The sequence below is a fragment of the Papaver somniferum genome, unplaced genomic scaffold (assembly GCF_003573695.1).
Source record: "Papaver somniferum cultivar HN1 unplaced genomic scaffold, ASM357369v1 unplaced-scaffold_10, whole genome shotgun sequence".
NCBI lineage: Eukaryota > Viridiplantae > Streptophyta > Magnoliopsida > Ranunculales > Papaveraceae > Papaver > Papaver somniferum.
The window spans coordinates 16,437,041-16,451,115 of record NW_020618825.1 but is presented as its reverse complement, the minus strand read 5'-3'; the positions used below and the strand labels follow the sequence as shown (position 1 = coordinate 16,451,115).

At 39.3% G+C, this 14,075-nt stretch overlaps 1 protein-coding gene across 1 annotated transcript; it reads right to left on the bottom strand.

The window, feature by feature from the left end:
• Nucleotides 1-6,263: 6,263 nt before the first annotated feature.
• Nucleotides 6,264-6,803, bottom strand: LOC113326453. The gene has a single exon (XM_026574179.1). The coding sequence runs from the start codon at nucleotides 6,801-6,803 to the stop codon at nucleotides 6,264-6,266; it is 540 nt and encodes a 179-aa protein (XP_026429964.1).
• Between the last annotated feature and the right edge of the window lie 7,272 nt (nucleotides 6,804-14,075).

Here is a 14,075-nt window from a genome sequence, read left to right as displayed (position 1 = left end):
AAGAGTTGATCCCATAAACGGGATCAACAACAATAGTTTATCCATAAAAAATACGTCTCCACCTTCACTAATACAATAAAATCCACCGCCACCGATGTAACAACACCTTCCACCACATTCCACCACCACCACCATAATAGCAACAACACCAATACCCAATGTTTCTATCACCATCAGCACCACCAATCTCACTAATATAACCAAACTCCATTTGCCTGTTTCAGAAATGAATCACAATCAAGAGCTCAATTAAAATCGAAATAAACAAAAGAATTATGTTGAATCAAGACCAAAAAATCGAAACCATATATCAAACTTATCTTTTAATTTGTTTATCATGATTGAATCTCCATATCCACTTATTGATGAATCTTTTCATCGTCTCTTCCCAATTGATACACATCGTTATCATTGATTTCAGGTTCTTCAAGATGAAATCAACTGAAATCGGAATGAATCTGATGTTTCTAATGACCAAGACTATGATATGAAAATTAGGTTCTCTCTGATTCGTCACAATAATGAATTTCTGCAGATAAAATGGAAAATCGATCTATAATCAATTTAGGAGGTGGTGGTTCAGATGGTGGATTCTATTCAGTCACAGCGGCAGAAACTGACTTGGGTGAAAATCGATTTAATCAATTGGTTAGGAAGTAGAGAAAATATGGTGATGGTTGTGACGATGAAGATGGTGGTACTAATGGTGTTGGTTGCGGTGGCGGCGTAAGAGATGGTGGTGGTACTCTGGTAGCAACGATGGAGAAGTGAAGAGGTTGAAGATTTGGTGATGGCAGAGGAAGTAGTAGATGGAGAGAAAATATTTAGATCTAAAAAGAAAATAGTGAAAGTGATTTTGTGTGAGGTGGATAAATATGGAAACAAAAGAGATGTTAATGGACCCCTGATGGGCTTATAGATGGAGAGGAGTATATTTATTTTGTGGTAAGGGTATTTGTGAAATTCATCAAAACAAGGGACAATTATATAATTACCACAATGGACAAAGGTTTGCTTTTAATCACTCACGGACATAGCTCATTTCGTCAAGCACATTACCAAAGCACCATGGTACCTGAGATATGTGCTCAATAAAATCACACACCTACTAGGATGGATCCCTCGTCACACAATTAGGAAAGGCAACCAGGCGACCAATGAACTAGCAAATTACGCAACGGAAAGAAGCCATTAAGAATCCTCGAAGCAACAATTTGAGAGTTGTTGTCTCTATTTTTTTTGAACCAAATTGTAACCAATGACACTATGGATGATTGGATGCACCTACACACATTTTAAAGCTAATAACCTTCTTTTATGCTTCGAAAAACCTACGTAGATATGACATGAGCCCATTTACCCGTAGATATTGGTGGGCTTATCTGCGAATGAAGAAAGACTTTCAACTAGTAGAATATGAGACGAAATCCCCAACCTTGGAGGAGTCCTAGGGGTGAGCATGGACCGGTATGGACCGGTTTTCACCTCATCCGCATCCAATCCAATGCACTACGGATTCTAAATTTGGCATCCACATCCAATCCAGATCCAACGAATTTGCATCCAATGAATGCACGGATGGACGGATTAGATGCGAATAATCCAATGGATTTGTTTTAGTTAAAATTTATAGTAAAGAAAATAAAGCTAACACAAGTAACTCCTTATAAAATCTACATATCTTATATATATATACAAATATAAAAATACCATGTACAACATCCCAATCAAACCCCTTAAAAATTCCTAAATGATTCATAGGTATTTTCTAAAACTATATAAATACCTTTAATTTAACAGATATGGATGTCCAACGAATTTTCAAGGTTGCATTCGTGCCCGATTCGTAATCTGTTGGATTTAAAAGATTACATCTGCATCCAACTCAATAACGAACGGTCTGGTTATCCATCCGCAAAAGAACGGTTGGTCCCTGTTAAATCCAATGATTACGATAAAATGCTCACCCCAGGAGGACTCTAAGGAGAAGTTATAATATTGCCTAGTTGGTCAGCTAGGTCCACTGACGGCCCTTCTCAGGGACCCCACTTGCACCCAATAAATTTTGAGTCTCAAGGTTGGGATTGCTTGAATTGTTGCGTCTTGTGGGTGCAAGTTTCTATTGGCAAACTTGAAATTTATGATGTTTACGTGATAAAATCTATCTGCACTGCAGGCTAAAACTAAAGAGAAAAAATGACCTTGTCACTTGAATTTGAAGCCTAAATATGGATTTGTTGGTTTTGGTAAAATATGTCTTAACTTCCTTAGAGGGATGTTAGGCAATATATATTATTATGATTACAGTCCATCAATGAGAATATCCCGTGAGCTGTAAATAAGGAAAAATATATTCTATTACACCCCCTTAGTCTGAGCGGGAGAGGAACAAACGCTAAGACTAGAACGAAAACTAAGAAACAACTGACGTGGAAGACCCTTCGTGAAGATATCAGCATACTGATTTTCTGAAGGGATGTGCAATACGCGAATGTCACCAATACGAACTCTTTCACGAACGAAGTGGATATCAATCTCTACATGCTTAGTGCGTTGATGTTGAACCGGATCACCAGACATGTAGATAGCACTCACATTGTCACAATATACCATAGTAGCACGCCGTAATGGTATATGCAACTCAAGAAGTAAATTCCGTAGCCAGGTTGTTTCAGCCACCGCATTAGCGACACCTCTGTATTCTGCTTCGGCACTGGAACGGGACACAGTTGCTTGACGTTTTGAGGACCATGATACAAGATTGTCCCCAAGAAATATGCAGTAACCAGAGGTTGAGCGTCGTGAGTCAGGACAACCCTCCCAATCAGCATCAGAGTAGGCGGTTAGGGCAGAAATATTCGAAACCGATAGTGACAAACCGTGATCAATAGTGCCCTGAAGATATCGAATAATGCGCTTGATGGCTTGCATGTGAGGCTCTCGAGGATCGTGCATAAATAAACATACCTGCTGGACTGCATAAGAGATATCCGGTCGAGTGAAAGTAAGGTATTGTAGCGCCCCGGACAGACTTCTGTATAAAGTAGGATCCGAAATTGCTGGACCAGAAGTAGCGCTCATCTTAGAATTTGTGTCGACCGGAGTTGCTACTGGATTGCAGTTCGTCATGGATGCACGAGCAATAATATCCTTTGTATAGATCGAATGAGATAAAAACAACCCTGAGGAAGAACGAGTGGCAGTAATACCCAAAAAATGATACAACGGGCCAAGATCAGTCATAGAAAATTCCTGTTTCATCAGGTCAATAAAACGGGACAGTAGAGCATCAGTAGAGGCAGTGAGTATGATATCATCAACATACAATAATAAGTATGCAGTATCCTGACCGGACCGGTAAATGAAAAGAGATGGATCACAAACACTACCCCGAAAACCACAACCTGTAATGAAAGTTGCAAACCTCTGAAACCACGCCCGAGGCGCCTGTTTGAGACCATAAAGGGATCGACGAAGACGACAAACATAATCAGGGCGAGTAGGGTCAACAAAACCTGGAGGTTGAAACATATAAACTGTCTCGGACAAGTCCCCATGAAGAAAGGCATTCTTGACATCCAACTGATGAATCGGCTAGGATCTGGACGTGGCAATGCTGAGAACGGTACGAATAGTGGATGGCTTAACAACCGGACTAAAAGTCTCAAAACAATCAACCCCAACCTGTTGTGACTTACCGTTGGCAACAAGACGGGCTTTGTGTCGCTGCAATGTACCATCTGCATTAAACTTGTGACGATATAACCACATGGAGCGAATAACATGAGCACCAAGAGGTCGTGGTACTAGGTCCCAAGTGTGTGTTTTTAACATAGCAACGAACTCATCTAGCATGGACTTGGTCCAGTTGGGATCACGAAGAGCAGACAGGTGAGATTTTGGCAGATTGGATATAAGTTGTGGTGTTTGCACATGAAGATTCAGACGATGGGTGGGACGAAATATGCCACGAGAGGCACGGGTGACAGGTCGAGAAGAGGTGACTGAAGTGTCAGGGACAGACGGAGTGGGGGATGATGGTGTATCTGCCCGGGCAGGGCAGGCAGGGGTCGTGGTAGGGACAGACCCTGCTGGATCGCAGTTGTCAGAAACTGCAGGTCTGGAATCTGGGTGTGCAGTGGAGTGGAGTCGAGCTGCTGTGGGGGAACGACGATGGGGAGGAGTATAGAGTTGCTGTGGAGCGGAATCTGGTGAGGAAATGACGGGATTGTGCTGTGGAGATGGTAGTTCCTGTGCAGTAGGAACTGGTGGGGAAGTGACGGGATGGTGCTGTGTAGCTGGTAGTTGCTGTGCAGCGGAAATAGGTTGTGCAGAAGCGGCGGAAGATGGCAGGGCAGGAGGGAGGCTGGTCTGAGGGTTAAGAGTTGTTGGGTAGAGAAGACGAATGGGAAGAAGAGGGAGAGTTGATGTGGAAGGAGGCTCTGGACTGTGGGATGCGATGGGAAGTTTTTCTTTGAATGGAAAAACGTTTTCATCAAACGTCACGTGTCGAGATAAGATGATCTTGTGAGTGGCTAAGTCGAGACAACGATAGCCACGATGATGTGTTGGGAAACCAAGAAAAACACACCTAGTAGAACGAGGAGAAAGCTTATGAGGAGTGGTGGCGGATAGGTTTGGATACCAAAGACAACCAAAAATACGAATATGAGAGTACGTTGGTTGTCGTTGATAAAGAATTGAAACTGGAGAAGCGTAATCGAGAATTTTGGAAGGGAGTATGTTATGAAGGTAGACGGCCATATGAAGGGAGTCGTCCCAATAGGTGGGAGGGATCGAGGCATGAGACATAATCGTGCGAGTGATGTCATTGACACGACGAATCATTCGCTCAGCCTTGCCGTTTTGAGAGGAGGTATGAGGACATGAGAAACGGAAAACTAACCCATTTTGGTGAGCAAAATCGTGAAATGAGGAGTTGTCGAATTCACGACCCATGTCACATTGAAAAGATTTGATTTCTCGTTCAAACTGTGTTTTAACGAAAGAGCGAAATTCTAAGAACTTGGTATAAACTTGGGATTTTAATTTAAGAGGAAAGATCCATAGATAATTTGTGAAGTCATCTAGCAATATAAGATAGTAATTGAAACCAGTCTCGACATGCAATGGAGATGTCCATAAGTCGCTATGAATTATATCAAATGGGGAAAAAGTGACAGAGTTTGAATCAGAAAATGGCAGACGAATATGTTTACTAACTTGACAGGAATGACAAAGTTTAGTAGACTGATTTTTATTACATAGAATTGAAGAGTTTGCACGTAAATTATCTAAGATAGCTTTCCCTGGGTGGCCAAGACGGCTGTGCCAAACATCATAGGAGCACGTGAGAAGGGATATTGGATGAGGCAAGAGCGAAGTTGAAGGTGGCACGGTAGAAGGAGTAATAGGGTAGAGCTCCCCGGAACTATTACATCGAAGAAGAATCTTCCTCGATCTCAAATCCTTCACAGAAAAACCAGATGGGTCAAATTCAACAGACACATGATTATCAGTGGTGAATTTACGAACGAAAACCAAATTTTTGATAATGTCAGGAGCAACAAGAGTGTCTTTTAGCTTTAGGGTGCGAGATGGAATGTCTATGAACTTGGTACCGGAAGCAATGACTGGAATACTGTTACCATTGCCAACTAAGATGGAACGAACATTGCTAGTATTAAAAACAGTGTTTAGAGTACCTGAGTCTGCGGTGAGATGCGATGTGGCACCGGTATCCATATAAAAAGCGTCGTCAGGAGAGTGTAAACTCATGGAACTGTACGCTTCGGAAATGTCACTGGGATGAAGGTATTCCGTGGATGGAGTGAGATATGCCTGTCCACGTCCAATGCTGGAAGGTCGACCGCGTGACTGTCCACTGCGTCCACGGCCTCGGTAGGAGCTGTGACTGAAAGGTTGCTGCCATGCTGTTTCCGGAGGTGCTGTGGGATACGGACAAGGTGGCGTTGCCCACTGTGGTGTCCAGTAAGCCGGATTTGGTGCACGATACAGATGGTAAGGATGTGGTGGAGTTGGCAGCAGTGGTGGAGTTGGCAGCAGTGGTGGAGCCGCAGTGAGGAGGACGATCGACTGCCACTGCGTTTGGCTGAGCCTGAGCGCTGTGAGCGCTGAGTTCCACGATCTGTGGTCGAAGCTTTAGCTGCAAGCGCTGTAGGTGAAGACGTACAGGTCTGTTGAGGGCGCCGGATCTCTTCGGTTCGCAGCTGTGAGCGAGCGGCATCGAATGTAGGCATAGCTTATTGGATAAAGGAGGCCACCATGTTGTATTCCTCCGGAAGGCCGTTGACGAGTTGAATCACAAGTCGTTTATCATTCATAGGAAAATCAAGATCACGTAATCGATCGGATAGGTATTTAATTTTATCACAATAATCATCAATACTAGTGCAATCAACAAACTTAAGGTTAACAAACTGACGTTCAAGAGTCGCAGCGCGGTTACCTTTGTTGTCTTGAAAAAGTTTCTTGAGATGATTCCAAATCTCTTGAGCAGTTTCGCCAGATTTGAGGACGGTGAGCATTAAATCCTTGGTCATGGTGGAGAACATCCATTGACGACAGAGAGCGTCAAGTTGAAGCACGGTGGTAGCGTCGACATCCGGTGGTGGTGTGGATCCATCAATGAGAAAGAGAAGACGATGAGCCTGAAGATGGAGCTCGAACAGAAAAACCCAAGAAGAGTATTCATCCTGTTTGATATCTAGGAGAATAGGGATGAGGGTTTTGATGTTGTTGATGGTAAACGCCGGGTGTAGTGTCTTTTTATCTCCTGCCATGATTGATGTTGTTGAAGAAGAAAAGAAAATGGAAGAGGAAGAAGAGGATCGTGTAGTTAGGATGATACCATGTTGGTTTGAAAATGGAAGAGGAAGAAGAGGATCGTGTAGTTAGGATGATACCATGTTGGTTTTGGTAAAACACGCCTTAACTTCCTTAGAGGGATGTTAGGCAATATATATTATTATGATTACAGTCCATCAATGAGAATATCCTGTGAGCTGTAAATAAGGGAAAATATATTCTATTAGGATTTAAAAAATAAATTAGAACAAATATATATATATATATATATATATATTTTTTTTTCTTGACCCCATAATATATAAGTTCTGATTCCGTCACTGGCTCACCCGCTCTTCTGCACTTGCAGTTTTCTTTGCACATGGTAGTGACATCAACTCTCTACTGAACTCTTTCAGATTTGATATTTAGTTCAAAACTGACTCATCCATTCATCATCAATATTCTCACAGAGGAATGGATTCTATATATCCAAAAAGACCCATTGTCAGTGAAAAGTCTACTGTTTCCCACAGCAGCTTGAAATTCATTGTATGTGTATATCCACTCAACTGATATTAAATTCTGATAAGAGGTTTATACCAAGTGTGTCCAAAGTTTGGTAAGGGGGATTGATGATGACTTTTGGTCATAAAAGTAAGTAAGAACTCCATATATACAGTAACATGTTTCTCATGGTACTAACTAAGAAAATGATTAGTTATCAAATAAGAAAATGAACAGTTATCAAAATGACCGGCCAAGTTAGGCTGCAGGGGGCGGAAAATCTGAATGCAATTTTAAAAACATGGAGAAAAACTTTTGGGCATTAACCATCAAAGGTCTATTACTCCAATTGGCCTATGCTTGTTCGGCCACCGACTGCAACTAGATATTGTGGTCTATGGCTATAAATTACTGAACAGAATCGAAGCCGTTCACACACTTAAATGATTCTGAAAACAAAAGCACTTTGGACGGCAGTGTGGAAATGTATGCACTAAAATACATATCTTAAGATGTGATAGGATGATTGATTTGAGCCATTATACATGGTCGGTTTTCACTGTTTAAGGTTTCAAACCTTACAATGATAATAATGAGGATCCAAAATTAGATTATGTGGGTCCTAAATATTCAAACCTTATAACGATAATGGCTTCCTAGTATTATGGACGGTGTGGCAACTAAAACGTTTGTAGATAGTAGCAGAACTTTGGTTACCAATGACACCCGCATGACTAGTCCTTATCACTAGCTTATGTGAGATGTCGTTCGGGGAAAATGTCGATATCCGATGAACCATCAAACCAAACCGAAGACCTTTGGTTTAAACTGATTAGATGATTTTATTGCTAGTAAATGTACCTATCCCTATATGTTTTGAATGTAAAAGTTCAGATTAACATGGTTTCTGTTTGTCGGAGGATATGTCATTCATCATTTTCGTATGGTTTCTGATGAATATTTACAAATGACAGAATTGTCGGTTTTGCACTGAACCGAGACGTTTCAAATACTTCAAATGTACCGTTGCCAACAGTTCTGCAACTGTTGCAGTTATGAAACGGCCGGACCCTGTTTCAAATACCTAGAATCGTCCTAAATGGATTTTAGGACAGTTATAATAATTGTAGCGTAAAGCTCCAACTGGATGAATATGATACGATCATTGTTCCAATACTGCAAATCTTGCTTTATCGGTTGAGAGGATAAATCATGTCCCAATATAATTAGCAGCCAATACTTTTTACAATTCTTTAACATCCACAAGCTTACCATTAAAAGAGGTTATTCGGCTTTTTGCCTTTTAGTACAATAATATACAAACTTTGCGAAAGTCATTACTTTCTTTGATCGATTTTTTTTTATAGATGTTAAAAATCTAAATCGGGGGTTCCTTTTTCTTGGAAAGTACCGTGCATACATACTTCGTGATGGCAGCATAAAAACATATCTGACGTCTCATCTTACTTTAATTTAACACTGTCGATTATGATTTCCAAGAAGCCGAAACGCGAAACAAATATTTTACAACACTTAGCTCGTCATTTGACTATTTTTTGTTTTGGAGTTCGTTATATAGTCTTTGCAATTTTTCATCCTCTTATGTGCTTCGTCCATGCAATGCTAGGAGAATCGTGTATGACTATGCGCATTCAGATGAATCGAAAACAAAAGCACTTTTTTGGACGGCAGGTTAGGATTTTATGCACCAAAATATCCAAACCCGATAGTGATATGGACGGTGTGGCAACTAAAACGTTTGTAGATAGTAGCAGCACTTTCGTTACATAAGGCTCCCTCATGATTAGTCTTTTTCATTAGCTTATGTGAGATAACTGGGATGTCCCAGAGAGAATGTCATTATACTACCAACAATCTTTCATTTAGTTTTTGCAAAAATAAACATTGTAATTGGCCGGCCGACCGACCGAGCGAAGCGAAAGAGGGAGGAACTTCTATATGGTCTTTTTTTTTTGTAAATATAAGTGATCAATTGACATAAAAAGATTGGAAATGCTCCGTGTCGAAAAACCAAAAATGTCCCTCTGAATCAAATTTTTCTCTTTTTCCTTTATACATTTTCGTAAATAAATCGAAGATGAAAGGCAAATAGGTATTAGACATTTTCGTAAATAAACCGAAGAGGAAAGGCAAATAGGTACTAAACATTTTCGTAAATAAACCAAAGAGGAAGGGTAAAGAGGTATCAGAGTCAAATTGTATTATAATTCCTTATTTATCATATCTTTTCAGGGGTATAATTGGCAAACAAACTAGAATATAACATATCTAAAAATCTATGCTTTGGAATCTTACAAATTTTATCTCGTTGGAAAGAATTTAAAGAAATATACACAATGAGTACAAACAACAATATCAAATTTAGAGATTTTACGAAAAATCCGGAGGTGTTTATCATTTAAGGCACGATTTTCAAAATTTGATTTTATAGCCAGTGTGCACACCACCACAAAAGACGCATAACACATTATGTAGCCATATTTTGGTTTATGCATCAACTAATTTTCCATTGTAACTAATAAAACGACGTACTCCCTCCGTTTCAGGAAAATTGATACTTTCACTGTAGGCACAAATTTTCTTTTACAATCCAATTGCAGCAGTGTTTCCTTTTTTCTTCGGTCGGATCTCCCCATCGTGGTAGCGGTGTTCTTGTCTAATGTAACATTTGCAGCGAAGCATAAAAGTTAATGAAGAGAGACCAACAATAATGGGTTTGGCGGTGTTAGGACTGGTAATGAAGTTGCCGAATTGGTGACTATGGTTTTGGGCCAGTTAAGGGTCTGTCAATCGACCAAAAATGAAAAAATTATACTTAATTTAGTCAAGTTCATTCAATTTTAAGAAGTGATAGATGCACAGAGGGATTCGTTCCACAATCTCGATGCTCTCTCACAAATTTGAGGGCCTCACCGCCTCACCACCAAGGGAGTGTAACAGGGCGGCCACTTATTTGTGACGGGTCCCAAGAAGTTGCTAGAGAGCATCGGGATAACTCCCTCGGTGCATCTATCATTTCTGTTTAACTATTATGTTATTTTTAGTTTTGATAAAATAAAAACATAATCTTAATAAGAAATCAATTTTTGATTTTAAATTTTTAGATTGGCGGCTTCCTAGGAAAGTACAGTGCATACATAGTTGATGATGTTAGTACAAAAACATATCTCGACGTGCATTGTTATTTTAATCATCCATTGTCGACCTTTATGTTACTTACGCAGCTCATCTGTTGACAATTTGAGACATACAAATATACAATCTTAATTCTACAATTTTGCTCTTAATTTATGATTTTGGTTCATCCAAAGTTTCAATCAACCCCCACTCCAGTGTGGGTGTTATAGATTACATTTGTGAGGATGTTCTTAGTAGATAAAGTGTCAAAAGGGTTTTATTTTATATTTTTTTCTCAAAGCTTACTCAAATACCCAACTTTAATTGCCATGAAGGTGGCCAGGTGTAGAGGTGTAAATTAGGCATTGCCAGCACGAGCACAGTCCCGCACGCTCAAATTTGAGTACAGCCCAACCCAGCACATGACTTAGCCCAATATGACATAACATGTTAGTTTCATTAGACGATCTGGGCTAGACTAATCAGCGCAGTAGCCCAGCATAGCACGCGGCACGGATAAACACGTGGCACGACACAACGCAACACGTTAAGAAAGCACGTCATAATATGTATAAAATACTACACAACATTGCACAATACATCACATTTTGTGCATATTTCACAAAAGCACGGTACATTACGTTTATTTTATTCTATCCAATTATTGACATTTTATTACCGTTATGTTGACTTCTTTTCATAACAATACATATAATCCTAAGTATTTAGTAAATATTTGTATTGGAAAACATAATATAGATGTGCCCGGCACAGCACAGTACGACATATCAGGTTTATTTTCTGGCAAAACACAGCACAACACGCCTTCTAACACGGCAAAAAACGACACGTCTTAATCTCGGACACGACACAGCACAACACATCACAACACGCCTTCTAACACGACCAAGCACGACACATCTTAATCTCCTGCACGACACGACACAGCACAACACAACACACACCACGCTAAGCATGTGATTTCATGGGATGGCTGTGCTGGGCTGACACCTTTTGAAGTTGTTGTTTGGTGATGAACAGACACCTCCAAAATACATGAAATCCCTATAAGTAGTAGTGATTGTTTCTCTTGAAAACACATCAAATATCATTATTTTTCTTCTTCTTTAGTAGCATCATCAGAACTTTAAACAGTGTGTTCTTGTGCGGGTCAAAAAAGTACAATCCTTAAATTCGATTACGATGTTACGGTTCATTGAATCCCAAAGACATAGTTCAAGGGACCTGTTGTATTCATCAAATTAATTAGGAAAGACTTAATTATTGTCTAAAAAAAAATAGAAAGAACCTTAAAGTCACGAGGACACCATTCTTGTGTTTGTTTTTCACCCTCTAATTTTTGACCCAATTTTCCAACATCTTTTACCATTAGAAATTATCGAGTGAATATGAATGAAAAAATCTGACCAAAGAGAAGAAATACCTGCTCCGACCATTCCACATGTACTGACTTAGACAACCAAATAATGCTGTTGACACCTGATGACCAAAAGCAAATGGTATACCAGTTTGCACACGACACTCAAAATCTTGAACACTAAATAGTTGGTCAAAGATTAATTAAACATTAATGTGAATCGACTAAAAATATACTGAGAGAAAGACCTCAAAAAGATTGAGTTGTTGTTAGGTGAGTAAACCTTAAAAAGATTTGGTCATTTCAATTGACTAATTTGCATTTGAAACTTACGTAGTGATTGCCGATATTGTCTTTCTCTCCTCTGTGCTCCATTCATGGAGTGAGTGAGACAATATTCCTGTATCAATAACTTTACCAAACTTTTTATTGGTCTAATGCCGTATTTGTTCCTGGCTCTTCCAGCTTCGTTTCCCACAAGAATCCTCAAGGTATAGGATCATTTCAACTCAAATACTTTCAAAGGTTTTGAATTGCGGGTTTTTGTTGTTAGTACATTTTAGTCAACTATCGGGAAGATGGTCAAGCGCATGGTTTGACACTACCTCATAAACTGGAGGTTGAAATCTTGGTTCTTCCTTATGGTCACTCTCACAATCAACGTTTTAACCCGGTCAGATAGGAATGAGAGATCTATGGTCTTAACCTGATCCAGTGATTAGTCAGGAGCTCTAAGAGGCCTGCCAGGATATCCTGATTTGTCAAAAATAAAATAAAATTTAGTCGATCATTGTTTGCCAACGTTAATGAATGCAATGCAATTTCGAGCAATGACTTTCAACGTGCATAATTTGACTAAAATTTGGACTAGTAAACAAGTGATTAATTAGGATGCATTATATATCTTGGACGGAGAATGTGATTAAGGAGGAGTTGAGGACCATTACTAGAGTTGCCCCTTGAGAGAATACCGTTAAGCTTTAAGGCTTTAAGCCAAGAGGCAGCCCTGGACTGGGACTATTAGCTAGTAAAAACGGATCTAACGTGGGTGGGGCTCCTGATTTGCCCTTAACATCTTCTTTACTGTCTAACAAAAATGATCTTTCTTTTTGGTACAAAATCTTATGTTCTTCAGTGGAGATCTTGCAGTACAGTGGCTGCAGACTTGTACGTACCAAAGTTCCTTTTTTTCTTTTCTTTTCTTTTATCCGAGGAAGATTATATTTGCTAACCGTTGATGATCAGCAACGATAGTCATCGCACATGCATTAGCATCGCCAAGATGACGGTTTTGGATTTTACAATCTGGCTAAATTGGGGCCTATGCCATTTAATTGGGGTCTATAACTACACGACAAAATAGTGCCATTATGAAGTAATTTATAGAAATTCCTTATCATGATTTTTGTTAATACCTAATATGTCCTTATTAAATTAGTGATTAATTAATTAAGTTAATTTTTGTTAAATTAATAAGTGTTTGAGTGGCATTATAATGTTTGGATTAGAATAGAAATTCATTTTCTTTTTAAAGGTTTGGAGGGAAAGAAGTAGAGTGAAACTAGGGTTTTTGATTTTCTTAACAAAAATGAAAGAATATAGTGATGATGAAGACTCTAGTAGTGATGAAGAGATGGGTGCATCAGATTTCGATCCTACCGAAATGGAAAATTTGCTGAGTGAAGAAGAGAAAGTGAACCGAAGAATGCTTGAGGATATTATTCACGCACAAGAACAATTTCGTCGGGAGGAAGAAGATGATAATGCTTCTAATAAACAGGTACGAGTAACGATCTATAGACATGTATTTGCATGTCCCAATAGTCGAATAAGGAAAAAAAATCAAAACTTTAACCCAGAATCGGTTTATTCGATAGCATGACATAAACCGGTTCTGGGTAAAATCCCCAAATTGGGTACAGGAATCGGGGTTTTTTCATCACCATATAACCCGATTGTAGTAATTTTTTTGTCGCGAATGGTACGTGACCAGAATCGATTTTTGTTGTTGATGTTTATAACCCAAATTCTTCACTTAAAAAATCACGTAGAAAGCACAAAGTTGACAATCGGTTTATTTTCGTGTATATGTAATCCGATTTTTAAGTTCCAGAAGAAATGTGAACAATAATCGGATTATATGGCACTAGAAGTGAACCGATTCCGGACTTTGAAATTATTTCGACAATTCTTAAATCGGACTTTATAGTTGCACATGTAAACCGATCATTAGGAATCAGTTTAA